This window comes from Xiphophorus maculatus, chromosome 8 (genome assembly GCF_002775205.1).
Source record: "Xiphophorus maculatus strain JP 163 A chromosome 8, X_maculatus-5.0-male, whole genome shotgun sequence".
Taxonomy (NCBI): Eukaryota; Metazoa; Chordata; class Actinopteri; order Cyprinodontiformes; family Poeciliidae; genus Xiphophorus; species Xiphophorus maculatus.
The window spans coordinates 23,205,837-23,233,039 of NC_036450.1; the positions used below are offsets into that span (position 1 = coordinate 23,205,837).

General features: G+C 42.8%; 1 protein-coding gene across 3 annotated transcripts in view; it reads left to right on the forward strand.

Annotated features, from left to right (window-relative positions):
* Positions 1-5,428, forward strand: part of ap3b1 (adaptor related protein complex 3 beta 1 subunit) — a 58,504-nt gene extending 53,076 nt beyond the window's left edge. For all 3 annotated transcript variants that reach the window (XM_023338094.1, XM_023338095.1, XM_023338093.1), the window contains exon 27: positions 4,076-5,428. In XM_023338094.1, coding sequence (XP_023193862.1) covers positions 4,076-4,229 — 154 coding nt within the window. In that variant the 3' untranslated portion in view covers positions 4,230-5,428. The remainder of the gene's footprint in view (positions 1-4,075) is intronic.
* Positions 5,429-27,203: the final 21,775 nt, after the last annotated feature.

Below are 27,203 nucleotides of genomic sequence, written 5' to 3' on the forward strand. Positions count from 1 at the left end.
TGTAAGGTTGTTCGTATGCTAGCCAAAGTGTTAAATCGACTGCAGAGTGTTTCGAAATGTCTGGTTTAAAAACCAAAACAAAAGCAAAAACGCTCCATCAGAGAGTTTCTACAGGTCAAGGTGTCCTCAAGATGCCAGAAAACTTCCCAGAATCCTCCATTGGAATGGAGCAAAGAGCAACTTGGCACTGCCATCCCTCCACCCTGTGCACTGCCAGTCAGCAGGCTTAAACATGATTGCCGTGTTGTTGTTGTTTCCTTTTTTGCAAGCTGAACATAATAGGCTATTTGGAAATATTTCAGGTGACTGTGACTAAAGAATTCCCAGCTGTAACTCCTGACGATGCAGCTAACATGATGCTACGTTCCCACACTTTGTTCAGAAAGAGAAAAACAGCTGCTGTTTTTGCTAAGGTTTTAAGTATGTATCAAAATGACTAATCTATGATTTAGATAATATGAGTGAAATGATTTGTGTATTTAGCAGGAATAATTGTTGTTTTTTTAATAAATTATGTACTTAAATATTGTGTACAGTTGATATTTTTATCCCAGGTTATCATAGTGAGTGTATGGCACCAGCTTGTTCAGAATTGAAAGAAATATTTTTGGAAGTCATAAATCAGAATAAAAGTGTAAAAGATAAAATGCAGTGTTAAAGAAGTTTATTATTATATATTATTTTATAAAACCCGATCAGGGCACTGACTAGAAAAACCTGATCGATTTTACTGATTCGCATTTACTTTTGATTAAGATTTTTCTCTTTAAAAACGGATTATTTGATCTTAGTTTAGATCGCAGGAGAAAATGAAGCGACTTCAGGATTATGACTATTTGTGCTACAATCATATGTCTACGGGTGCACCAATAAATCTGCTGAGATTTCCTTAATTTTGAGCGATTTTTTTTTTTTTTTTTTTTTTGTGAAACCAATCTTACCCACAAAGACCTGAAAATCAACCATTGTCCACTTTTTTTCCATGGCAACCTTTTGTTGTCAGCTTAGGAATTTTGTTGCTGTATTTAGCAACTTTTCAGGCTAAAAAAAAAAAAAAAAAATCTGTATCTGCCAAAATCTGAATCGGTGGATTAGATTAGTGATCGGCCAGAAAACTGCAATCGGTGCACCCCTGCTATGGTCTCCAACATTACATTGAGGATTCACACGTTTTGGTGTGTTTAATAAACAGGATAAAAGAAAAATATCTCTCTACTGTCCTCGACCGATCAGACACGATCAAGAGGAAATTGGTCGACTTTGAAAGCTGGACGATTTAATGTGATTTGAAATGCTATTTCTAATTCTACGAGTTTGGAGAAGCGTGAAAAGATGGTTTAAAGAGGGAAGCCCGTGTAAAAGGTGAAGCCCAGTCTTGTGTTTGCTGTGGCCGGGCAGAGGAGAGGCAGATGGCAGTCCCAGGCTCCACTCGGTGCGGAGAGAATCACAGATAATTGGAGAGCGATGCTTAGCCGCAGCCCCGACGATCGATGTCAATCCACCTGCTTTAAGTCCGGGGCCTAATGCTTTGCTTTTCTTTTCCACGCGCCGCAATTAATCCAGCGCTTAGCCCGCTTTACGGAGAGAGCAGAATACCAATGACCCGTTTAAGGGCACGCTCGACCTTAATCGCTCCCTCCTGGTCCATGAAGATGCGCTGATGTTGTGCTACATCCAGATGTGATGTGTGTGGGGGGTTTTCTTCTTCTTCCTTTCGTCCTTTCGTGCGCCAGAACGTGCACACGACGGCAAAGCATTCGATGACAACCGGCCTCGGAAATCAAACGCGATCCCTGTGCTTTCGGCAGCTCTTGTTGGAGGCGCAGGAGCGAGAACGAGGCGCACACACCCGCATCTCCTGAGACGAAGCGCCAGCGGCCTCGGGGCGGTGTTAACTGGCTGAATAAATGATAGATTTATATCCTAAATCCATTAGCAAAGCCGCAGGGACCGCAGAGACACCCCCCAGGCTACTGGCAAGAGAGGCGAGGAGGAGGGAGGGGAAACAAAGCAAAATGTGTTTGTTTGTCACATAAAGAAGGAAATATATCAAATTTGATACTTTTAAGGGTTAGAAGAGGCCGAGGCCACAGCATGGATCCCTGTCGGGTAATAAGAACCGATTTACAACAGTTGAATTATTTAAAGAAATGAAAGCAGAAACGAGGTTCTTTTTTTTTTTTTTTTTTTTGGTTGAAATCCATCTTCTTCCTGAATGAGTCGGTTCCTGCTGAAGTGGCTAATATTTTAATTAAGTCCAAGCAGGACTCTCTCTTTCCTCGCTGAGAGCGCCGTGATAAACTCCCTCTCGTCTGTTGATGGTAATTTAGCGGCTCCCCAGGGACGTCACCCCCCCCCCCCCCTCCCTGCCCTCCTCCCGACGTACGGTTTGTACGTGCGTGTCGTCTCCTCTGCCCCCCCCGCTGTTGACGCGCGCGTGCTAATTAGCGGAGGCGTTAGGCCCCCAGTCGCAGCGCGGCACGGGCCTCGCCCGTCCGCGGCCCGTCCTATTGGGGGCTCTTTACAGGCTTTAGTCAGGCCTAAGTGGGTCCCTTTGTGGGCTGTTTGTCAGGCCTAAGCGGGCCGCCGCAGGGGGTCTTTGTTGCGGGAGATGTAGTGTTAAACGGAGCCAGATGGCTAGGAATGTGTCACGTGAGGTCCCGGCTCGACACTGTCACGCTCAAAGAGGGTCACGCCGGGTCATAGCCTCTGTCTACCTCTTGTTAGCGTCTCTCAATGGGGACCATGTGCACTCAGATTTGTGGCGAAGGTATCCAAGGAAACGGGGGTGGCATGGCCCCAGAGGGAGCTGGTGGGACGGGGTTTGGGGGAGGAGGGGAGGCGTCGGTTCCCACACAGTCATAGACTCTCAGTCCATAAAAGAGGCTGAGTGCTGTTTGACGGGCATACAGGGCGGTTCCGTCCCCAATGGTCCGATGGGATAATAGACTCTGTTGCTCTGCTACATGTGGCTTGGTGCAGAGCCAGACTTACTTTGCTGGCCTCGTTTGTTTATACAAACATACGTTATATCCAGTAAGAAAAATCTGTGACATTCCTGAAAGAAATTGTTTTTTGGTTTGTTTGGTCTTTTTGGGGGGCAGGGGGTTTAGAAGTAATGAAGCGACTTTTGTTACAAAATCTGTTGGTTTTACTCAAACCCAATGCAGCTACCTTCCTAATTGGAGGTCATTTACAGTCCATCCCCCAAAATATGAATAAAATCCAGTAGGTTTTGTCTGTAATGCAATAAAATGTAAATGTTGAGGTGGTAGATAAGTTGTCATAAGACATTTTCTTTGAAAATAAAATAAATTAAATTAAAACTCTCATTGGTATTTGAAGCTTTTTGAAAGTGGAATGGGGATATCTAAAATGATTTTAGTCGGTAGTTGTCTTAAATTAATGCCTCTAATCTTGAGTTCACTACAGTGAAAGGCCTTCCTGGATTTGATGGCCATACACAGGCCTGTCTCAATCAATCAATTAATCGAATGATAAATTAAAGCAAACTCAATCATTTCCATTTGCACGATTTATTGTCTTTCTCTTTTCTCTCTTTCTACCAAAAGCTGGATGACAAAAGTCTTCAGTCTGGTGCTTTGGGCTCAACCAACCCATTTTTTGAAGGACAATTTTGTTTACAGAGATTTCACAATTCATTTTATTTCTCGTTTCTGTTCTGTTTATTTGGGATATTTAAAATGTCTTCCAGTTTCAGTGTTAAATGTTCATTAGAATTTAAAGTGTCTTTGAAAATGTGGTCTTCCGTTATTATACAATTACCTTTTATATTACTTGAAAATGATCTCAAAACAACAATATTATCGTTTATTGTGATAACTTCTAGGACAATTTATCGTCCAGCAAAAAGTATCGTGACATGTCTAGCTATGCATCTTTCCCTTTCATGTGGTGGAAGGGTGTTTAAAGTATTGTATAGGCTGCATTTCAGTATTTCATCTCTTGGTTTTGTTTTTTGTATACGCTTTGGTCTTTAAGCCGTTAGCCTAATAGTGCGTGGCATTTTTCGTTGTTGTCGTTTCCCTGCTGAAGTTCTTTTGTTTTCCTGCAGGTTTGCTGGGCGCACCGTCAGCAGCGGAGCTCTGGTTCTGGTTACGCTGGAGCTGAGAGAGTCCTCCACTGCCCTCCTCACCATCAACACAGAGAAGACCGTCATGGCGTCCATGTTGCTCAGAGATCTGAAACAAGCCCTCTACCAGGCATAGGTCAAGCTACCAAGAAAGGGGAACAGTTCTTATTAGAAGATCTCGTGTATTTTTTTTTTTTATTCCCCTACTTTGGGACGGCTCTGGCTCTGTTAACAAGTGCGCAGCGCTTTTTAATTGAAACCCAGGAGACTTGACTCAAAATGGACTGGAAGCAATGAAGAAACTCCTGTTCAGTGTTTTCTACTTTAAAAGGCCGGCGGCGTCTTTAGCGAGGGTTGTCCCGAAGCATCAGAATAAATATGCGAAAGTCTCGGCAGCGTTGGAAGGCATCACGGATACGACTCTACATATTCAGATGTGACACTTTTCTCATTGTGTTTACAAATTCACTACCTTTTTAGCCAAAAATAAAATAAATAAAATACTGACAAGACTCCATTCACAAAAATACTGACTTTATCTGGACTGTATGGAATGATAGAAGTGCCAAAAAATGACGATGTTTGTCTATTAATAATAATAATTTGAAAAACGATGAAAAGTAGAAAAAAAATTATTAGTTTGACTTTTATTTTATTTCTTCCATTTTTAAGATTGAGATGATTAGAATTTGACAACTGTGCACGGACAAATGGGTGAAGCAGAAATTAATACAAAAGACTAGCAGAACAAATATCAAAAGATCCAGAAGCTCTTTTTACATTTTTTCTGCAATTCTAAACAAAAATTCTACATCCATTAAGATCTGTATGTCATCAATTTGTCTTCATGTTTTTTTTTTTTTCTTGTCCTTGTTTATATAATTTTTTTTTTTTTTTAACAAATGTATTCTCTTTTTTTGGCACTCCAGTCATTCCATATGTCTGAAGTTTAAGTTTCTTCCTGTCAATTTATTGGACTAAATATCCCTTTTTTGAAACGGCCTGTATACTGAAACAGTCTTTATCGCTGCATCGGTTACCGGACCGGTGAATCAGCCCATCATCACTGTGATCCGCTCGGTTTTTTTTTTCTTGCCAAGGACAGAAGGGAGAGATTGACTTTCTCATCAGGAAACTCCGAATTAGTGAAACTCTTTAGCTTTACACACCAGCCTTTAAACAAACCCTGTTGATTGATGGCTGAAGCTCCTCCGGCTGGTAATAATGTTACATAGAAAACCAATGATCAATTAGAAAACCATTGATCAATTAGGCTCCAAGGTCTTTTTATCTGTATGCTTTTTCTGATCAATAAAACGTGCCTTTGTCAAAGTTTTTTTTTTCCCCGTCGTCTTTTTTGATCATTTTTGTAACCTGATATTTTGGTTACAAAATGCTAAAGTAAGAGGCCATTTTGGAACCAAAATGTCCTCTTGCCCTGAAACTTCTGCAGTTATTTGCGGGCATTTCACATCGTGTTTCTTTAACATAAAAATAATTAATGTGATCTGCTCTAGATTTGTTGACTACATTGTCACTGGTTGTTCTCTGTCCTTCTAAATGTCTGTTTTTGCCACATTAGGAGCAGCGTGATGTAATTATAGTTCTTTTACTTTGCCCAACCCACAAACTTATCTTCACTTTTTGTTAGAAAATGAGTTCCATTTGTTGCCGTTAGCAAAATAGATACATTTAATAAATGACTTGGTCTTTGCAGGTTCACTGGAGGTGAGTATTTAAAGTGGGAATCAGATGTTTACTACCATAAACTTGTAAAAATATAATGGAAACTTATATTTCAGTCTCTTCTTTCGGAGAGTGACACTCGTATAGTGATCACACAGAGTGAAATATTACTTGTAATTTTGACGCTTACAAATAATCAAAAATTCAGTATCTCACAAAAGTTGGCTACTGTTAAAAAGTTAAATAAAATTCTATTTGAAACTTGTGAATACCTTAATTAAGTCAAAACACCTGAAAAGGCTTCCTGAGCCTCTAAATGGAATTGCTAAACTAAATTAGCTTGACAGAGACATGGCAATTTTTTTTTTTTTTTTTTTTTTTTGGGTGGGGGTCGTTTTCAATAAGTTTTTGTGCAGGCATGAAGTGAGGTTTTTTCGGCTATATTGAAATGAGTGTATTTCGCAAAACTGCAACTGAAACACTTTTTTTTTTTTTTTTTTTTTGCACCGCATGGATCACGGGATCAACAACCGAATGTTACTACTGGCGGAAAAGACGAAGACGACGACAGGAAGTGGTAGGAGGAGGATTTTTTAAAAATAACTTTATTGCATGAACGAACTTCATCACTTGTTATTTTAATTGCGTTTCTTATTTTGATGGAAACGCTGTAAGTGCAACATTTTGTTCCGACAGTATTGTCTATATTATGCTGGACATCTGCGTAATGCAGACGACGCTTTGCGCACATTTGTAAACGGAAGCGCAGCTGCAGAACGTCCTCCAGGAGCAGGGTGAACTACAAAAGATCTTTGTTGAAAGAAGCTGGTTGTGTCTGAGCTTGTACAAGGAAAGTTGAGTGGAAGGAAAAACATTGTAGTAAGAAGAGGTGAAACGGGGATAACTGATGGGAACACACAAGCAACATACCAAGTAGGTGGATAAACAGTCACTATAATCGTGTACATCTTTCTCAAAAATAATAAAATGGCGCCATTTCTTGTGTATAATTTCTAACGGCTTCAGAACGGCGAACCCAAACATTGCTGAACAATAAGCATTTTACTGTGCATAGTAATGATACTGTGAATGTTTTATTTAATCTACCACAGACACTAAAAACGCCAATGACAGACTTGGGAGTAAATCCTAAGTGTGGTAGCAGCACACATAATTTCTCAGCTATCAGATGAAGACACTGAGTTGCATAAAATTATCTTATGTTAAATATTTAGCAATAAAACCTATATGAAGGAGTTTTTTTCCTCCTGTTTTCCACAGACTGATGGATGAAACGCCTTAACCTGGCCGCTACGTAAGAATAAGAAGGAGGACGCCGCGCCGCCGGCTGGAGCCGGTTCTGCCGTGTTGCTCCTCGCCGAGTGAAGTTGTGCAGATGTCTGTGATGCGTTTCGGCATTGAGGAGGCCGGCGGCGCGGCGCGCATTGCCTCTGGCTGTCTTCTCTGGCTCATAAATAGCGTCTCTCTGAGGGCCGTGGTGAACACCTGTTAGCTCATCTGTCACAGGAGCTCCACTCGCATCCATCACCTCTCCCTCTGTACTCATTCCCTCAGCCAGCTGTTCCCACTTCACACACACACACCACCTTCTCCCCCCCTCAACACGGTACCTCTCTACTCGATCAGAGTTTCAGACATATCTGCACACCTGACATGCTGCTTCATGAAAAGAACACCTTAACAAAGTGGATGTTTGTTAATGCCGTGATTGTTGTTACCTTCTGCTTCAGAGAAGAAGGAAATGCAAGTGCGCCCCTCGAAGACTAGAAAGTGATTTAAAGACATATTTAAGAGGTTTTTCTAAACCTACCACTTTTCTGTGAATAATCTAGGAAGATTTAAAGGTCGCACACGAAGCAATTTCTAAAGGACACTGCCGTACCTTTTGTGTTGAAGATTGTCAAACTGCTCTTGCTCGCTGCGCAGGTCGAAATGTGGGGAAACGATTTGTGGAACATGTCAACTCTTTGAGGCACGCGTCACTGGTTGTCCAATCCAGTTCTGAATAGTGCATACATATTGGGATCAACGGCGTGGAATTCACAGTGTTCTGCTGCATCAGGGCCCCGTCTGTTGCTTTTTCTGCGGTTTCTCTGTCTAGGAGAGTCAATTGGTCATCTCAAAATGAAACTTCAGTTTCTAATGACTTCCAACCAGTCAGTTAAGTAGTAGCAAAGTCATCTAGTAGGCACGTTTAGAGTTTCACTTCCCGTGTCAAGCGTCGAGCATGCTGAGGTAAGTGAAGTGTCTGCAATTAAATTTCACTGCTGAATTTGCACTGATTTTGTGGCAGTGGTGTGTATGTGCTCCAGTGATCATGTGCTGGAAATTAGTAACCTATCCAAAAGTCTTTGGTAGCCTCTGTTAGCTTATGACCGAATAACGCATTCTGTAGTGAAAAGTGAACAGGAAACCATTGCTGGCGGGTTGTTCTTTCATTTGCTCTGTAGATGAACTCAAACAGAAGTTTCATTTGCCACTTCTTAAGAACATGTGAATTTATTAAATGTGCACAATGTCCCGCCTTCACATTATCTGAGTCCGTTACCGGATTGAGGAGAGAGCAGGCAGCGGAGGAAACGATTCGATTTATCCAAAGATCATTGCTTCAGTGTTTGTTTGCAAGGCCTGATTTATTAGTGCTAATTATTCGTTTGTCATTGGTGTGTTGTATCATTTCCGTTTCATAAACGGCTCATCTAGCAATATAATGAGCAACTGTCTTTAATAGCATAGGATTGTATAAACGGTAGACGCAGCTGACTCTGCTTCACAACAACAATTATATCAATTCCAGATGACCAAGAAAAAAAACAACGGCAATGCTTCTCTTTATCCGGCCAGATGGAGAGAAAAAAAAATCAAAACATCCCATTATTATGTACCTCTGTATTAAGAAATATTCACACATGAAGATTTAGTCTTTTCAAAATCTGCAGAAGAAGGGGATTATATTTCACTTTAATCATAAGGCAAAAATGGAGCTAAAAACACATGAAAGGATAAGAGCAAAAATATCTGGACAGTTCCAGAGGTTTCCTTGACAGCGACAGAAATCTTTTGATTGCAATGATTTCCTCAACAGTTTGCAAAACCCAACATTAAGTAGCAGGTACCATCAGTTTTGTCCAGGCTTGTTTCCAATAGTTTGTTCTTTTTAAAGTGGTTCTGTTGAGACACAATTCAAAAGCGGTATCTGATTCTCGTTGGTTATTTGGTTATTATATTTGCTGTTACTTTTGTCAATTTCAAGTTATTTCAGTGACCATTGTTGGCTTTGTGTTCATTAGCAGAGGGATGCCAACCATTTTACCCATGTGTTTAGGTCTCCCTTTAAAAAAGATGATCTCCAGGGACTTCAGTGGTAGAATAATGTCCCTACTCCGTCTCACTGTTCAGTTCATATTTCTTAAAATTATTCATCGTTAAACACAATCTAATCAGGGAGCACCGGTGACGGTTTCAGCAAATTTAAAGGTTCGTGATAACATTCTGCAAACTGACCTCAGAACAAACTGGATTATGTATTTTCCTGGCACATTGTGCCATTTTATAGCATAATCAAATAACTGTTAACTTCATTTATTATTAAAAAAAAATGCTTTATGTAAAAGAAATGTTTGTATTTTAAGGCCTTGTGAAATCGGGCCTCTGTCTCTTTAAAAACTCCTGCTCTTTCTAAACTCCGCCTTCAGGATGGCATCGCAACTTGGCTTCTCCATTAACCCTTTAGCAGCGTTTTTTTTTTTTTTACCAGCATTTCAGTGATAAGTAGCTCGTATAAGTGTAAGGATCTGTGTTTTCTGTGTGTTTATTTTGAGTTTCCTGTGTATCTGTGTCTCCGTGTCGTCCTGTCTCCCTTTGATTAGTCCCCAGGTGTTTCTCGTTCCCTAATTACCTCTTGTGTATTTAGTGTCACCTGTGTCTCTGTGTCTTTGTCGGGTCCTTGTCGGTATTTGCCGCTGTTGGCGTTAGTTCGTTCCATGTGCCCAGTCTGTTTTCTCGTCCCTCGTTTACCGGTTGCTACCAGCGTTGAGCCCTGGCTTCAGCTCGGCCGTGCTGCCCGGCTTTGGGACCGTTTTTGGGGCTGTGTTTATTTCCTGGATTACTATTAAACCACCATATCTCATCTCATCCTGAGCCTGCTGCGTTTTCCTCACCACCATACACCACCATTTCATGACAATAAGGAGCTCTGCTGATGTTCCACCAGGTGTATGCTAATTGCTGCCGGCTAGTCTGAAGGAGCCGAGTGGCGAAAACTGCGGCTCAGAGGAGGAGCTAGGTCCACCTGGGGATTTTGCACAGCTGAATGGTCGCCATGGGAGATCAAAGATTTCTCAAACACGTCCTCAAGAATCACAGCAACACTCCAGGTACGTTTTTGAAGAGGGAATTACATGATACCACGAGGGTTAGCTCAAAAGACATCATTTTATGAAACACTGTCCCTTTAAAGTGTTGTTTTTATGCGAGGTTTTTGCAAATCGATAAAGGATTCATCAATTTGCCTTTTACGCCATTTTCACGTGTATATCCGTGACTCCCTGTCAGGTCTGCATTGGGATGATCCAAGATGACCTGGCTGATGACAGATGAATCTCACTGGTTAGGTGAGACAGTCAGCTCCTCAGCTAGTGTCTGCTTCTGTCCTCCCCACCCGCTCCTTTCTCCATCTCCGCTCCCCAGCAGAGGCTGTGATGAGACCAGCAGAACAGGCCCGTCACGTCTGCGCGCTCCGCCTCAAGAGAGGCGCCGAAATCAAGCTGTCACCGGCCAGCCGGGTTGAGGGAGCCGCCGGCGGGGAGGAGAGGCGGCTCCGCGTTATCCCGTTTCCGCCCCAGAGCCCATCGCAGCAGGTGCCAGCGCCGAGGAAATGGATCTTCCTCGCACGCAGTCGCGTTCCCATCGCCGCGTCGGAGGACATCGCGCCGACTTGCATCCATTTTCTGGAAACATCCCCAAATCGTAAAAATCAAGTCGTCATCCAGAAGGAGAGAGAGACGGGGAGGCACATACTGGCAGAAATAAAAAAAAAACAAACTTAAAAGCATTTGATTGTCTTAAGTTGTTTTTGCAAAAGTAGTTTGGTATTTTCTTTCTTGCTAGTAGAAAAAAAGCTAGTGGAGCTTTGAAATGAACCTGCTGTTCCGTTAGCTTTATAAGAACTGATGGAATTACTTCATGTAATAAGCTTTATGTGTTTGTTTCCCATCTGCAGTCTGTTAGAGCACAGCAATAAATCCACTAAATAAAACTCCTTCCACTACGGTGCTACAGCATGACGCCTCCGTGCAGATGACGTTTTGGTGTTTTTAAATGATGGATACGGAAAACCTGTGAGGTTTTCCGTATCCATCAGCCTTTAGATGATAACGACTTCCTCTAGCATTATAATCTTGGCTAGCTGCTGATGTTGGCACTCGCTCTGAACTGTTAGCAACGTGAACATCCTGGTACATAGAGCGAAGAGTTCACTACCTGCACAAGTCATTGTCCACTTTTGAATTGTCGTGAATATGTTTGACTATCGTGACCCCCCCCCAAACATCATTATCTCCTAATGCTCAGCAATACCTCTAATGACTAACAGCATCACCATGACAGGTGTAAGAATGTTATCCTCCGCCAAGTTTTATCCTCCTCATGTTTCATCTTCCATGAGTTCATGATTTTTATTAAACAGTGTTTTCCAGACACACAGTGCCATTTCATGGCACAATCAAGTAACTATTACTGTCAGTTGCTAAAAAAAATGCAATATATATCAAATATAACTGAAAAGAAATCTGAGTTTGATATTTTATGTCTTCAAATTGGGCCTCTGTCTCTTTAAAAACTCCTGCTCTTTCTGAAACTCCGCCCTCAGGAAGTCAGAACATGGCTCCTCTATTAACTCTTTAACAACGTTTTTACCAGCGCTGCACTGAGAAGTAGCTCATATAATTCGCTCAGCAGGTGTTTGCTAATTACCGCTGGCTAGTTTGAAGGAGTTGAGTAGAGGCGTCGCGGTTGAGGGGCTGCACCGTGAGGCAGACGCTCTGGAGCTTAGACACTGCAGCTCTGAGGAGGAGCTTCATCCTCGAAGGCGGAGCTAGGTCCACCCAGGCGTTTTGGTAGAGCTGAACGGTTGCCGTTAAAGGATTTCTCAAACATGCTTGAAAGGATCACGGCAACACTTCAGGTATGTTTTTGATGAATGAAAAAACATTACAACAGGACGCAAAGCTCAAAAAATTCGATGTAGCAAAAATACTGGCGGTTCAAATACAGAAAAAGTGCCTTTCTTACATGTGGCAGCCATATTGGATTTTGAAGTAACTGAGGTGATGAGTGGCATGGGTCACTTGTTGGGTGTTTGGAGTCACAAAGAATCCACCTAGTCATTATACCTGACTAACGTCAATGAGATGAATATGTAATTTTATAACATCCTTAAACTTGACTGTTGACTCTCTTGTAGAAACCTGCTTTGTATGCAGATATGAGGAAAGTGAGAGACCAGGTCGGTGGCGAGTTTGGTTACGCCGGTGTTTGTTGGCTGGTTTTGGTGACGATGTTTAGGGCAGTAAGGTGGTAAAAATATATATCTATTTTAGCTGCATGGTAAATATTCAACAATGTTTCAGGGAGAACTTCAAAATAGATCGATTTTTAAAGCAGAACAAAAATAAAATGACTTATTTCTGAGAAAACTGTGATTTTCTGGACTTTTTTTTTTTTTTTGCTCTATATGCTAGAAGAAACAGTCCTATGCTTTAAATAGCATGTTTGGTTTTGAAGCTTCATCCAGCATGGTGCTGCGCTTTCCCACACAGCATCATGCTGCCACCACCATATGAGACCATGTCTCCTTCCGTAAAGAAAATTTGCGCAACTTGCAACTTTTCCGTCTTTGTGTTGGATGTTATTTAGCGGAATCGGTGTGAATGGGGCAGAATAAAGATGCATTTCACTTTTTCGTGCATTACACTTTTCAGATCTCTATTTGGGGGGAAAAAAAGGGAAAAATTTCATTTTTTTTCTTTCATTTTTTGTTCTAAATTACTTTTTGTTGGACTTTCAAATCGTAGAAATTAACTCTGTGACTTTAATGCGTCAAAATGTTTTTTTGTTGTTTTTAAAGAAAAGAAAAAAAAAGTTCAGAGTATAAATACTTTTGCAACACACTGCATCCTGCAGTATAGGGATCAGGTAACCTGTCAGGAATCGCTCCTCTCATCTCCTCCGGACCACAGATTGATAAACGCATGACTCCGAGGGGGAAAAAAAACAAAAAAACAGGAGAGTGAAAAATCAAATCAGCAGAGTTGAATGTGTCTGTAGGCCTAATGAGCCGTTTATTGAATATTTCGGCGCGGAAACATGTAGTCATTAGTCTCCACGCTCCAAAGAAGCTTCTAAAAAGAAACTTCGGTGTGACTAAAAGAGAGAAAGGAAAAAAAAATCTAATTATGATACAAGAAACACAGGAATGTCTGCAAAGCATAATCACTACAATTACTGTTCCCAGGGGTGTGCTGCGGTTACAGTGTGATTGGTTTTTGGGGGCGGTGGGAGAGATTGTGGTTCTGTGACTGCTTAGCGCATTACTGAGACGTTTGCGTTACGTCGCAGGAGGAGGAGCTGAAGTTGCGGCTTGGGAAAAGATCAGCTGTGGAATAAAGCGCCGGCTTACGAGGAAACGTCTTTATTAATCAGCCCTGGAAACCAACGAAACTGCTCTGAACTCGCATCCGCGTTCTGTTTACTAAATGCTTCAAACGAAGCACAAGGGTGAGCCAAGTACATTTCCCGTGACTGTTAGAAATGCCCTTGAGAAAATCAGGTGCTGTTTAGTTTTCTTCGCTGTATGTCCTCGATTTCCTTACTACTCCCACCCTGTTTCAGAGGAAAATGACCGTCGTCGTTGTGGCCTGGAAGGATCTCCAGTAGCAGTCAGTCATGCACCGATTCTGAAGAGGCCTCTGACTGAAGACTGTTGCTGGATGATAGTCTCATGATTGTCATCACAGGCTAACAGCTGAACATTTGGACAGCAGATGTGATACTGCAGAGGAAAATGTCCTGGACGGCGTAAGCACCGCTAATCCACCTCATTTGCTTTCGCCGCTCCGCTTTAGATCTGTGTCTGGCCTTTACGCTAGAGGTTAGAGATGCTAATCGTCTGCTCCAAGTTGTAAAAGCAATACGTTGTTGCCATGGTTACGTGTCATAACTATCCAAAAAGCAAAAAAAAAGTGAGAGCACAAATCCCTGCAGCTGCTCAGGAACGGGAAGCTAGACAGAGAGTTGGAGAGGCTGAAAAAGGATTTCAAAGGGCTGGATGGACAACCATCCACATGACTCTGGTGCCAAACTTCCAGCCTCACTGAAGCAGGTTTATGTTTTAGAGCGGCCCAGTCAAAGTCCGGACCTGATTTCAGTTGAGCATGTGCAGCGGATAAGCTCAGAATTCAACTTCTCGACCAACAAACTTTACTTGTGACTGGCAAAATAACTGAACGCGGCGTTTCCAAATTGGCGAATGGCGGTGGCTGCATCATGCTGTCAGGATGGTTTTCTTCGGCAAGAACAGGGAAGCAAGTCGGAGCTGGTGGGAACATTGTACACAACGTTTGTAAATATAGTATTTGTACATATGTACATATTGGGACACAATGTGCCATGCGCGACTTTGCGTTTTGATATGAAATCAAAATAAAACAGATGGATGTTGTGACAAAATGTGAAATTTTGATTTTAGTTCAAAATAGCAAAGGATGGTGAAGTGAAAGTCCTTTTATTTAGATTTTTTTTTTGCAACTAAAATCCCTTAAAAATAGCCACGTCACATCTTTAAATGGCTAGCATGACTATTAAAAACCTGCTCTAATGTGTGCCTCTGGATGAGCCTCTCAGAGAACAAACGAAACCAACTCAACACAAATTCTTTAAAAGCCTGCTTTCATTATCGGACTCCTTTCTTTTCTTGTTGTTGCGTTGCTCCCTTGAAGCACACCGTTCATAGAAACGACCTCCCTGCAGGTGCATTTAACAATTGACTCATGCTTGTGTTCAGTCTGGAGTTGAGAGCATGCTCCAAAAAAAAAAAAAAACCCCACGGAGAAAGAGCATTTATGGTCAGCCCTGGCCTGTAATTAGCATTTGATTGCGCTTTAAAAGCCACTCAAGTGCATTAAAAAGTGATCACGCGGTCAAAATGAAGATTGGCTTCATTAATGGTGACTGCGAGGTAAAAAAAAGAAAAAAAAAAAAAAAAAAAGCCTCGAGCGAGCGCGTGCGGGCCTTTTTCACGCGGCGGTAAACACATCTCTCTCGCTCGCTCTTCCCCGCCCGGCTGCCGGGATTTATTTGCGATCCGCGCGCGAGCCCTGTTGACAGCTTCAAACTGAGTTAATATAAGTTAATAAGTTAAAAGGGGTGAGGAGAAGGTGAGTGCTGCTAAAGTGCTCCGCTGTCCTATTCGCCACCAATTTGCCGCCCATAAAGGCTCGCGCACTAAAACAGACTCCATCTGACATGGCGGCGTATTTAGCGGCGCTAAAGACACATAAACCACGAGGATGCGGGCTCACAAAAGCCCCTTCAACTCACCCCTCCCTCACCGGGTCTCTAGGTGCTCACAATGAAGGCCTGTATGGCACAAAGAAGCACCGGGAGATGAGTGCCGGGCCGGGGCTCGGAGCCCGCAAACACTTTGCGTCCGCGCCGGGCTCTCAATGATGATGAAAGCCGAGATGGAGGCTGGAAATCAGGGGAGAAGTGCCTCGGCGCGCCTGTTTGTCTTGTTTTCGATGGACGTATTGTTCGTCCGTGGAATTTGAGTTCGCCATTTTTTTTCTTTTCTTTTCTTTATATATATATATATATATATATACACTGCTCAAAAAAATAAAGGGAACACTTAAACAGGTGTTTAACACTTAAAGTGTTCCTTTCATTTTTTTGAGCAATATATATATATATATATATATATATATATATATATATATATATATATATATATATATATATATATATATATATATATATACACACACACACACACAATATATATATCGTGATTTGCCTCCATCACGGTTGTCGGTGCTCATGTTCTTGTCTATTATTTTTTTGTCTCTCATTCGAGTTAATTTCTTCTCACTAGTAGGTGCTGCAGTATTTCTGTTAATTACAGATGCAAAAATGCATGTTGTTTTCTATATTTTTATAAGGTAGATTATATATGTGTGTGTGTGTGTGTGTGAATCGGGACTTTTTTTCTCTGTTTACTTGTTTTATAGCATAAAAAAAATGTACAGTGCAACAGATTTCAAAGACCAGATATATTAGGTTCGTGAAAGAGAGAGGAGGTGAGATATTTGCAGTGATTTTGGTCATTTCTTGTCAAAAAGAGACTAAATGTTTCACGAAACACAAGAGAATCCAAAATGAGCGCAAAACAATTCGGGTCGAAATTGTTCACTGTAGTGTAACGAGCCTTTTTTTTTTTTTTTTTTTGAAAGATTGACAAGAGTGCTGGCTGATGAAATGCAAAGTAATATCTGCTGGGACGAACCCAGCTGATGTGGGTGGTGATTGGTGGGCAACCTGGGTGCTCACCATCCAAGAATCCTCAATTATTTCATTTTAGTTTGATTTTTTTTACTTTGAATTATTGATCAATCGTTGGCTTGAATTTGTTTATTGCGATAACAGGACTCATTACTGCTTCAATCAACCATGCAGGAATCTAATGTTTGATCGGCGAAAGACTCAGCTTTTAAGAGGAGGAAGAAGAAGAACGACAAGGACAAGCTTACTGTAAATTTCAAAATAAAAGCCTTGATATTCCTGTCAGGTTAGTGCACCGCCATCTGCAGGGTGCAATAATATTAGCCTGCATTATCTTGTTCTTTCAGGTTAGATTAGCCTTTTACCTAATGCTAATGGATAGGACTACAAATACGCCATATCTGTAGTTCTCACTAACACAGTTAAAACAGAGGGCTGAGCTGCCATTTAGGCTGTTTTGCCAGTAAATAACATCTCTTCGGATTGTGTGGATCCACTGCCTCCGTTGGTCCGGGTCCGTCTGGAACGCATGATAGGACAGATACGGCTGCTTTCGTGCCCCACATGAACAACCAGGGACTTAACAAAAACAACTGTGCAGAGACTGAGCCATTTTCCTAGCCTTTTAATGCTAACGCTATAGCCACCGGAACTTGTCAAACCCCACATCCGCTTTAAAACCCGGAAGCGTGAAAAAGGTCTGTTGAACTTCTCTTTAGAACTACAATGACTCAAGGTTAGGACTACAACATGGCGGACACTCAGTGCCTACAAAAGAGGTCTGAGCTGAATGTCAGAACTACAACATGGCGGAACTGTCAGTTACTACAGAGGAGGACTGAGCTGGCCTTTAGAACTACTTGTGTTTTGGGCTTTTTATAACTGATTTTACCCAATCATTGTTATACACTGGATTAGTGTGGCCATTTAAAATGAAGCTTACTGAAAATTTCAAAATAAAAGCCTTAATACTCCCCTCTGGTTAGTGCACCGCCATAGGGGGTGCAATAATATTCACCTGTATTATCTTTCTCTCTTAGGTTAGTGTGCTGCCTTGCATAGCAAGGCAGTACATTAACATTAGCACAAACATTAGCATTTCGCTGCCCCCCACTAGTGCACCACCATAGGTGCAATAATATTACCTTGCACTATCTTTTTCTCTCACGCCAGTGCACAGGCCAGTGCCCAGTGTTAATGCACTGTTTTTGCGCAAGACAGTGCAATGCTAATGAAGACAGTGCGCAAGACAGTGCATTAGCATAAGCCTTTTCCCTAAAATAAGCTTTTAGCTATTTTTCTTGCATATTAGCCATGTTGGACACTGAATGTAGGAAGTCAATCTAAGAAAACATTCTAATGATACCCCACATGCTACTGACAGCATTTAGGCTTACATTAGCCTTTGGCTAATTTTAGCTTATACACAAATTTTAACATACTGAATGGTGCAAGTCCAGGTTCGTCAATATGCTTGTTACTATTCAGATGCTATTGATTACATTGCAGTTTCTTTAGCATTGATGCTAATTTTTAGCATTAGAACGCTAGGTCCAAACCGATGGGCACACTTTGGCAGGCCCCGGTTAAATTTCTTCAGGAAGTTTCTAGTTCTTCTTATTATTATTATCCATCCATCCATCCATCCATTTTCTTACACCCTTGTCCTTAGTGGAGTCGGGAGGTGCTGGTATCTATCTCCAGCTAACGTTCTGGGCGAGAGGCGGGGTTCACCCTGGACAGGTCGCCAATCTGTCGCAGGGCAACACAGAGACAGACAGGACAAACAACCATGCACACACACACTCACACCTAGGGAGAATTTAGAAAGACCAATTAACCTGACAGTCATCTTTTTGGACTGTGGGAGGAAGCCGGAGCACCCGGAGAGAACCCACGCATGCACAGGGAGAAAATGCATACTCCATGCAGAAAGATCCCGGGCCGGGAATCATACCCGCCCGGGTTGCAAGGCAACAGTGCTATCAACTGCGCCACTGTGCAGCCCAGTTAACTTTTGTTTAAATAAATCCATCCATCCATCCATCCATCCGTCCATCCATCCATTTTCTTCCGCTTTATCCAGGGTCAAGACCAGGGCCTTGGATTTGGAGGCATTGATCCTCATCCCGGCCGCTTCACACTCGGCTGCGCACTGCTCCAGCGAGAGCTGCAGATCACGACCTGATGAAGCCAGTAGGACCACATCATCCGCAAAAAGCAGAGATGCGATCCTAAGGCCACCAAAACGGATCTCCTCAACACCTTGGCTGCGCCTAGAAATTCTGTCCATGACAGTAATGAGCAGAATCCGTGACAAAGGGCAGCCCTGGCGGAGTCCAACTCTCACCGGAAACGAGCCCGACTTACTGCCGGCAATGCGGACCAGACTCTGACACCGGTCATACAGGGACCCGACAGCCCGTATCAAAGGGCCCCATACTCCCAGAGAACCCCCCTCCAGGGCTCCCCGAGGGACACGGTCGAACGCCTTCTCCAAGTCCACAAGACACATCTGGACCGGTTGGGCGAACTCCCATGCACCCTCCAGGACCCTGCCGAGGGTGTAGAGCTGCTCCAGTGTTCCACGACCAGGACGAAAACCACACTGCTCTTCCTGAATCCAAGGTTCGACTATCCGACAGACCCTCCTCTCCAGGACCCCTGAATAGACCTCGCCAGGGAGGCTTTAGAGTGTCACCCCCCATAGAGAGAAATAAATCAGTTTCTCAAATTGTTTGAGTTCAACTACGTTATCAGTTAGTTGAACTAACGCTGTAACAGTTTAGTGTAGTTCTCAAACTAAACTGTTACAGCAATATTATCAAGCCTGTAATAACTACGGTAACAAATGACATGACCAATCCTGCAACTTCTGTCCTAAACACCTTTTTGAGAAGCTTGTCCTCATAATCTTTGAAGACCTTTTTCATTTGTTCTCGCAACAGCTCAGTCATCTCGGCAATGAGACTTTCATCCTTTGTTTTCAACAGATCTTCTAGTTCTGAGCTACTGTGTGTATTTTTCAGCTCAACAAGCACATTTCTGCACATACATTTCCGCTTTTTCGACGTTGTACCAAACTTCTTTGGGATTGTGTTACCTTCTGTCATCCTGTCTCTTACTTTGTTGATGAGAGCGATTTCCTCTTCGCCTAGCTGATCTAAAACTTTTAAAGCCCCGCAGTCGACCAGCAGCACGAGCGTTAAATTAGCTGCAAACATCTGCAGCTGGTTTCTTTCAAGTACCTTCTCCGTAGGGTCAGGAACATCGGGATATGTCCTCTTTATCTTCATTTTTTCTTTAAAAGTCTGCACGGCACAATTCTACGCTTTTAAGTGTGAGAACTCTTAGAACTTTGGCTGTGAAGAGTCAGTGAAGGAGAAAGTAACTCGAACCGTATCAAAGCCGTTGATGCGTCATCATTCCGTTACGTCCTGTCAATGACGTCATAGGGTATATACAGCTATATGTCAAATCTCCCGTTTTGGCCGGGAAATTAACGTATTTTTCCCGCCCCGCTTCCGTATTAGTATTGTTAAGCAGTGGCGTATCTAGGCCTGTTTTAGAAAACTGTATCTCAGCAGCCCTGAATCAGGTCGCCACCCTTCCCGTAAAATACGGAGTCGTCCCATATTTGGCCGTTAAATGTGCGTCCCGTATTGAACCGATACATAACTGTCCGATAGAAACGCCTATCATATACACATCAACACTAAGTTTAACGATAATGACCAAAATAAAACACAGGAAATATTAAGGTCAGCTAAATTGTCGTGGCGGGAGCTAAAAGGACCCCAGAACGCTACGGACCGACGCTGAACGTCACCGTTGCCTAGAGACGGACACTACGCAGCCACGGTGAGCCGTTATCAACCGGCGTCTTTTTTAAAACGTCCTCGACAGGATTCAGTGTCCTTAGAAGCAAAAACGCTTTTAAAAATACAAACGTGAGTGAAAAGACGCGCATTATAAGCTGAACAATTTCAGTTAGGATGGATACCGTGTACAGCGAAAGACAAAATAAAAGTGTCCGTCGTGGCGCAGTGAGCTGCTGTACGATAGACAGAATGGAACCGTAGACCCATCAGAACCTTAAGAACCAGAAATCTGCGTCTCTTCATCCTCAATCATCTCCTGAGGCTGACATGGTACAGAACATTTAGTTATGATTGATTATTGTGATTTTAGTTGACTATTGTGGTTTGATTCTTTGCTTAGGATGTTGAGTTTGGATGATATTTAATAAATAATAGCATTAGCCAAAAATAAGTGGCCATTTAAAGAACAAATCATACGAGTAGATTAACAGTAAATACATAAATATTTCCTACATTACATTACTTTCTGTGTGTTTTATTCAAAAATGTTGATGTATTTTATGAATAATTGTCCAGTGGTCATTTAATGTATTATTTGACTAATATTTTATTAATGTGGTTTACCAGTTTGGATAATCTGACACACCAGACCCTGCAGGCCAGGGCCGGTTCTATACGGGGGCCATGAGGGGTTCTGAAGAAATTATACTAAATGAATGTCTTTTTTAAATATTCAGTGGTAGATATTTTTTCTTCACAATTTTCTTTTTAAGGTATTATTAAAAATACATTAAAATTATTTTTAATAAAAATTTAATTTAATGAATTAAGAATTATAGTACTGCTCTTTTAACTGATGTATGGAGATCACACTTTCCATCTGCTAAATCAGGGATCTGCAACCTGAATCTCCGGAGACACAAGTGGCTCTTTGGCTCACATTATTAAATGATGAAATATTGCTGTGTTTTTGTCTAATTCATTTTTCAAATGTCTCCATAAAAACACTGACTACACGGGCCCCTGTGGTAAATTTGGTCTAGAACCAGCCTCTAAAGAAAACAGTAAAGACCGTCATATATTATTTTAACCAGACTTGTATCATCAGCGCCTTTATTCAGATGACAATTTGCAATGCAAAATATTATGCTTAGGGATTTTTTTGCAGTGAGCAATGCAGCACTTAATTAATTTAGAATTATTTTTAGATTTATGAATGAAATTGTGTACAGCATTGGCTTTATTTATTTGAAGAGTATCTTGTACCTCAGTACAAAATGTATGTGTGCAAAATATTTGGATAAATAATGGGTAAGTCTGATCCCGGTCTTTAGCCTTGTTAATTACTCTTGTTGGTCTTTTTTGAAGTTTGATTAGTGACTGTTGTGTTGTTTTGTAATTAATTTCCCAAGTCTCTCTGGAGTCACTTAAATAATGTAAAACTAAAGAGCAGTGCAGAATGTTAGGCTGTTTCTGTGTGAACAGAAATGTGTTTGGTACTGAAACTATGACAAGCCCACTTCATGAACTGTGAACTGAAATAGTAAAACCCCGACTCATAATTTCTACTTTTCCATAGATGGACATTCATTCTTGTTTAAAGAAAAAAGGCCAACGGCCACATAATGTTCAGACAAAAATAAGGGTCATGCAATTTCTAAGTATGATTTTCAAATAAAGTTCAGGTTAAAGACTCATTTTCAATAGTCATTATCCTGAACGTCTACCTTGATAATAAACTTGTTTTAGGTTTATTAATCCTATGCATTTAGTAAAATGTTCTTCAAATGACTGGAAAGTTTTGAGTACATAGATTTTATTTTGATTTCCACACTAGGACTGTGTCACTCCACAGCTGCTTGTGTCTCATTAATGTTTTCAGGCATGATGTGGTCTTGAGATTCAGTTTCAAACTGAGTTTATACACCTCTGGGAAAAATTTAAAGTTTCTCTGATTTTAGTCTTTATAAGTATATGTTTGAGTAAAATTGACATTGTTCTTTTGTTCTGTGAATTACTGACAACATGTCTCTTAATTTTGTTTGTGAATGTATGTAAATAAGCAGTTAGATTTAGAATACCGCACCAACGAATATCTTCTTATGGGTCTTAGCCCTGCTGGGGGCTAAGCACCCCTAATGGTCAGATCCTAGAATCGCCCCTGGTGTACAGCATTACGGTCCAGATACCAAAGCAGAAGTTTAAAGTATTCTCTTTTTGTTCAAGTTTGAACTATACGGTGCAACTTTGACGTTACGAAAATAAATTTGCATAATGAAAACAGCTGCAGCTCTCGCTGGAGCGGTTCGTAGCCGAGTGTGAAGCGGCCGGGATGGGGATCAGTGCCTCCAAATCCGAGGCCATGGTCTTGAGCCGGAAAAGGGTAGAGTGCCTTCTCCGGGTCAGGGGGGGTGTCCTGCCCCAAGTGGAGGAGTTCAAGTATCTCGGGATCTTGTTCACGAATGGGGGAAGAAGGGAGCGGGAGGTCGACAGGCGGATTGGCGCAGCGTCTGCCGTTAAGCGGGCGTTGTACCGGTCCGTCGTGGTGAAGAGAAAGCTGAGCCAAAAAGCAAAGCTCTCGATTTACCGGTCGATCTACATTCCCACCCTCATCTATGATCATGAGCTTTGGGTCATGACCAAAGAACGAGATCGCGGATACAAGCGGCCGAAATGGGTTTTCTCCGTAGGGTGGCTGGGCTCTCCCTTAGAGATAGGGTGAGAAGCTCAGTCATCCGGGAGGGACTCAGAGTAGAGCCGCTGCTCCTTCACATCGAGAGGAGCCAGTTGAGGTGGCTCGGGCATCTGGTCAGGATGCCTCCTGGACGCCTCCCTGGTGAGGTGTTCTGGGCACGTCCCACCAGGAGGAGGCCCCGGGGAAGACCCAGGACACGCTGGAGGGACTATGTCTCTCGGCTGGCCTGGGAACGCCTCGGGATTCCCCCGGAAGAGCTGGAAGAAGTGGCCGAGGAGAGGGAAGTCTGGGCCTCCCTTCTGAAGCTGCTACCCCCGCGACCCGACCTCGGATAAGCAGAAGAAGGTGGATGGATGGATGGATGGGTGGGTGGGTGGGTGGGTGGGTGGATGGATGAAAACACGCCAATCTCAGACAAACTCTTGTTTCTTGCTAAAAAAAATTTGGTGCTAGTATAAGATTTTTTTTGTCCAGCTGTATCAAAATGTATTTATTTCGCAAAACTGCAATCGAAACGCTTTCTGTCGCAGCACAGGAGTCGTTTGACCAACGAACGGATGTTGCCAGTGGCGCGATCCACGAAGAAGAAGACAACAGGAAGTAGTTGGGGGATGACTGCGCAGTATCATTTTTAATGAGTTATTGCACAAACAAACTCATGTGAGATCTTAATCGGGTTTCTTTTTTAACGGGAACACTGCAATTGCAAAATTGTGGTGTGTTTTTTTTTTTGTTCGACACTAGTGGAATATTGACAGAGTTCTGCGTGCATTTGTAATGGAAACACGGCCCGTGTTGCAGATTTTGAGTTATAAGATGATCAAATGCAGTGAAGTCATTTAAAATACAAAACAGCCTTTTAGTTTAATGATTAAAAACTTCTTGAATTAGGGTTTGTCAATGACTATTTTTCCTGGACTAAAACTGAGAGCAAACAAAATAAAAGCCACGCTGTGTGAGCAGAACTACGATTGACCTTTTCGCCTTTGTTCTGCCCCCACTGTGTTTCCAAGTAACAGTTGTGCAGATAGATAAACTCTCAGAAGATTGTCAGGCGTATGCCCCTTTAATTGACGTTGCTTTCAATTGCCAAAAGAGTGGAACTACAAATAAAGATGAAAAACATTAATTAGAATACCACAGTAGTCAAATCATACAAATAGTAAGGGCACAAATGCTTAATACTGTGTAAATAACATGTCACAATCAGCCTTACAAACATCATCCTTTTACAACATAAATGCCCACAAATATAGCTCAATGTTGTCTCAGATGTAATAAAATAACACAAAATACTTACAAGCAGTGCTTTCTCTAAACAACAAAACAGGATGAAGAATGATTAAATGAAGACTGATAAACTGCCTCTGTCAGCCATTATACATGTGTTTCTGAACTCATTCTACTGTTCAATAACAAACTTAACATGAAAACACCACCACCTGCTGGCTGGGAAGAATTACTGCCAGCACAGCCTTCAAATGAAAAGATGACACAACTAGAGTCAATCAGATCAAACTTTAGCTCTGTACAAAGCCGGACTGAAAGCGTTGTAGCTGACAGCTAAGACTAAGGAGGCTGAATTCACACCAGCCCTGTTTAGTCCACTTTATTTTTACCCCTCCAGGGGGTCTTTTGTGGGCTCTAGTGTCCCTTATGTGACAGTAGGCTGACAGGAAACGGGGAAGGAGAGAGGGGAAGACATGCGGCAAATGTCGTCGGGTCCGGGAGTCGAACCCGCGACGGCCGCGTCGAGGACTCAAGGCCTCCAAATATGGGTCGCGCTACGCCCTACGCCACCACGGCACGCCCTGTTTAGTCCACTTTAACAGGACTCTAGCTCGTTTGCTTAGAAAGTCCGGTTCGTTTGGGAAGGTGTGAATGCACAATCAGACTCTGATGCGGTTCAAAACAGCAAACTCTGGTCTGCATAGAAACCTAGACCTCAGTTGAAGTGAACTCTGATGGGGATTGAATTCATCTATGATTGCCAAACAAGCTGGGGACTGCTTTAAGAGCAGAGAGCAGACTATAGTGGAGGCCGTTCAGAGTAAACGCACAAAACTAAAGCGAGTCTAGCGCTAGCGTGAGAAATGAATTGTGGTCTTTTACCAACAACAAAAGTGAAATCCTACAACTGCTAAAATCAGATCCCCGCTCCATGGAGAAGAAAGTTCAGCTCTTGTCTTCTGCAGAGGTTATCAGGTCCATCCATCCATCCGTTTTCTAACACCCTTGTCCCCAGTGGGGTCAGGAGGTGCTGGTGCCTGTCTCCAGCTAACGTTCCGGGCGAGAGGCAGGGTTCACCCTGGACAGGTCGCCAATCTGTCGCAGGGCAACACAGACAGGACAAACCACCATGCACACACACACTCACACCTAGGGAGAATTTGGAGAGACCAATTAACCTGACAGTCATCTTTTTGGACTGTGGGAGGAAGCCGGAGAACCTGGAGAGAACCCACGCATGCACAGGGAGAAAATGCAAACCCTGTGCAGAAAGATCCCGGGCCGGGAATCGAACCCTGCTGCAAGGCAACAGTGCTACCAACTGCGCCACTGTCCAGCCCCTGGTTTTCAGGTCATTTATCTCAATGGTTCTTGGTGCAGCGCCACCACAGGCAAGAAGGGGAACAGGCTTTTTTGATTAGTTTGGTTCCTTTGACTCAGTGCAGTGTGAAAGCGAACCACAGCAGCTGAAAATGTAACAAAAGTTACAATTTTGGTCCCTGACAGAACTGAGTCGTTTGGACTATTAGTCTTTTGGCGTAAAAACACACTAGATCTTTCTGCTCTGAAGGACACATTCTCTTGCTTGCCCAGATTTGAACTGTTTTCTGCTGCTTTCCTAGCCTGGTAAAAAAAAACAACGGCCTCTTGGGCTGAACTCTTGGGTATTGAGAAATAAAAATCCTTCCTGGAGGCATGGACTCTGCTGAAGTTCCACATTTTACCCAATTGCTAAACGTTTCCTGCACTGCAAGGAAAGCAGTGCTGAGCCGAACAAGATGGCTGCTCATGTTGATTAAAAATTTTGGAAGCGTTGGCCGACACGGACTGAATGGCTTCGTTCATTTCCTCCGCTGCCATTGCTAAAACTACAGACAGTCTACAATTCTGAAAAGGCTCAGAAAATCAGCGTCATCCTTCACCACTTCTCCTTCTGTTCGCTGATTGGCCGGTAGAAATTCAACCGGAAGGGGAATCCAAGTAAACGGGATAAATCTCAGACTGTCTGCGAACTGAGATTTTAATGGCCACGCCATGCTGTGACTTTATGGGATCAATAGTTGCAGATAGATCCAACTTATTGAGGATCAAATTCTATTTTGACATCACGAAAATGTTCTTGGGAATACATGTTTTTTAAAAATGTTCGTGTTCCACATTACGGAGACATTTGTAGAGAGTTGCAGTTGGCCGCATGGACCTCCCGCTGCAGGCGGGACTGTTTGTCTGAATGCTGCTCTGAAGAATGGGTCATCTGCAGCCGCCTCTCATCTGCATGCTAATTTACCGTTTAGAAATCCTCCCCTCTGACACCGGGGAGGAATCTGAAATCAGAGATGTAGGGAGAATCGAGGCTGGCCTCTGCTGCCTCTGTCGCTCTGAAGGCCGCTTAATTAACCCCGGCCCGGCCCAGCCGGGGACGCCCGGTGCCGGTCCGGGCTTCCCTGGCAGGCGCGTGGACCCAGCCGCTCCCAGATTTAAATGCGCATCTCATTTTCACGCTGCTGAGCACGTACAGCCACGGATCTCTTTAGCTCCTCCAAAGTCCAGCTTGTAAATCCCCTGAGAGGGGCTTTTTTTTTTTTTTTTTTTTTTTTGAAGGGGCGGCACCCAGCGGTCACTTTTAGGGGATGTATGGGGAGGGGGGTGTTAAATGCTTTGGAAGGGTCCTTTTGTTTGCGCCACGCACACGGCGCAGGTCCATTGACGCGGCCCAAATGGAAAGTGACTGGCCTTTAATTGGAGCGCTCTGTGGGCAGTTGTCATATGGAAGTATTTGAATAGAGAACCGTGCGCGGCACTTCAGCCCGAAACCCACTGGAGGGCTCAAGGGCAGCAGGGGAGCGCAGGGATTACATAAATGGACTCAATCGGCCAATTAGCACTCCGGAGCGGCTCCGGGAACCTGCTGGTTAACATTTGAAAGGGGCTTCAGGGCCCGGGCCACTCGGGGGGCCACCTTTGTCACATTTCTTAATAACAGATGTGTCATAATACAGAGGGATTACACCAGAGGAGGTTGTAATCTTGTTATCTTGAGCTTTTTTCCCCCCTCCTCCTTCTTCTACTTCTTTTCTTTCTTCACATGTAACTGACACCC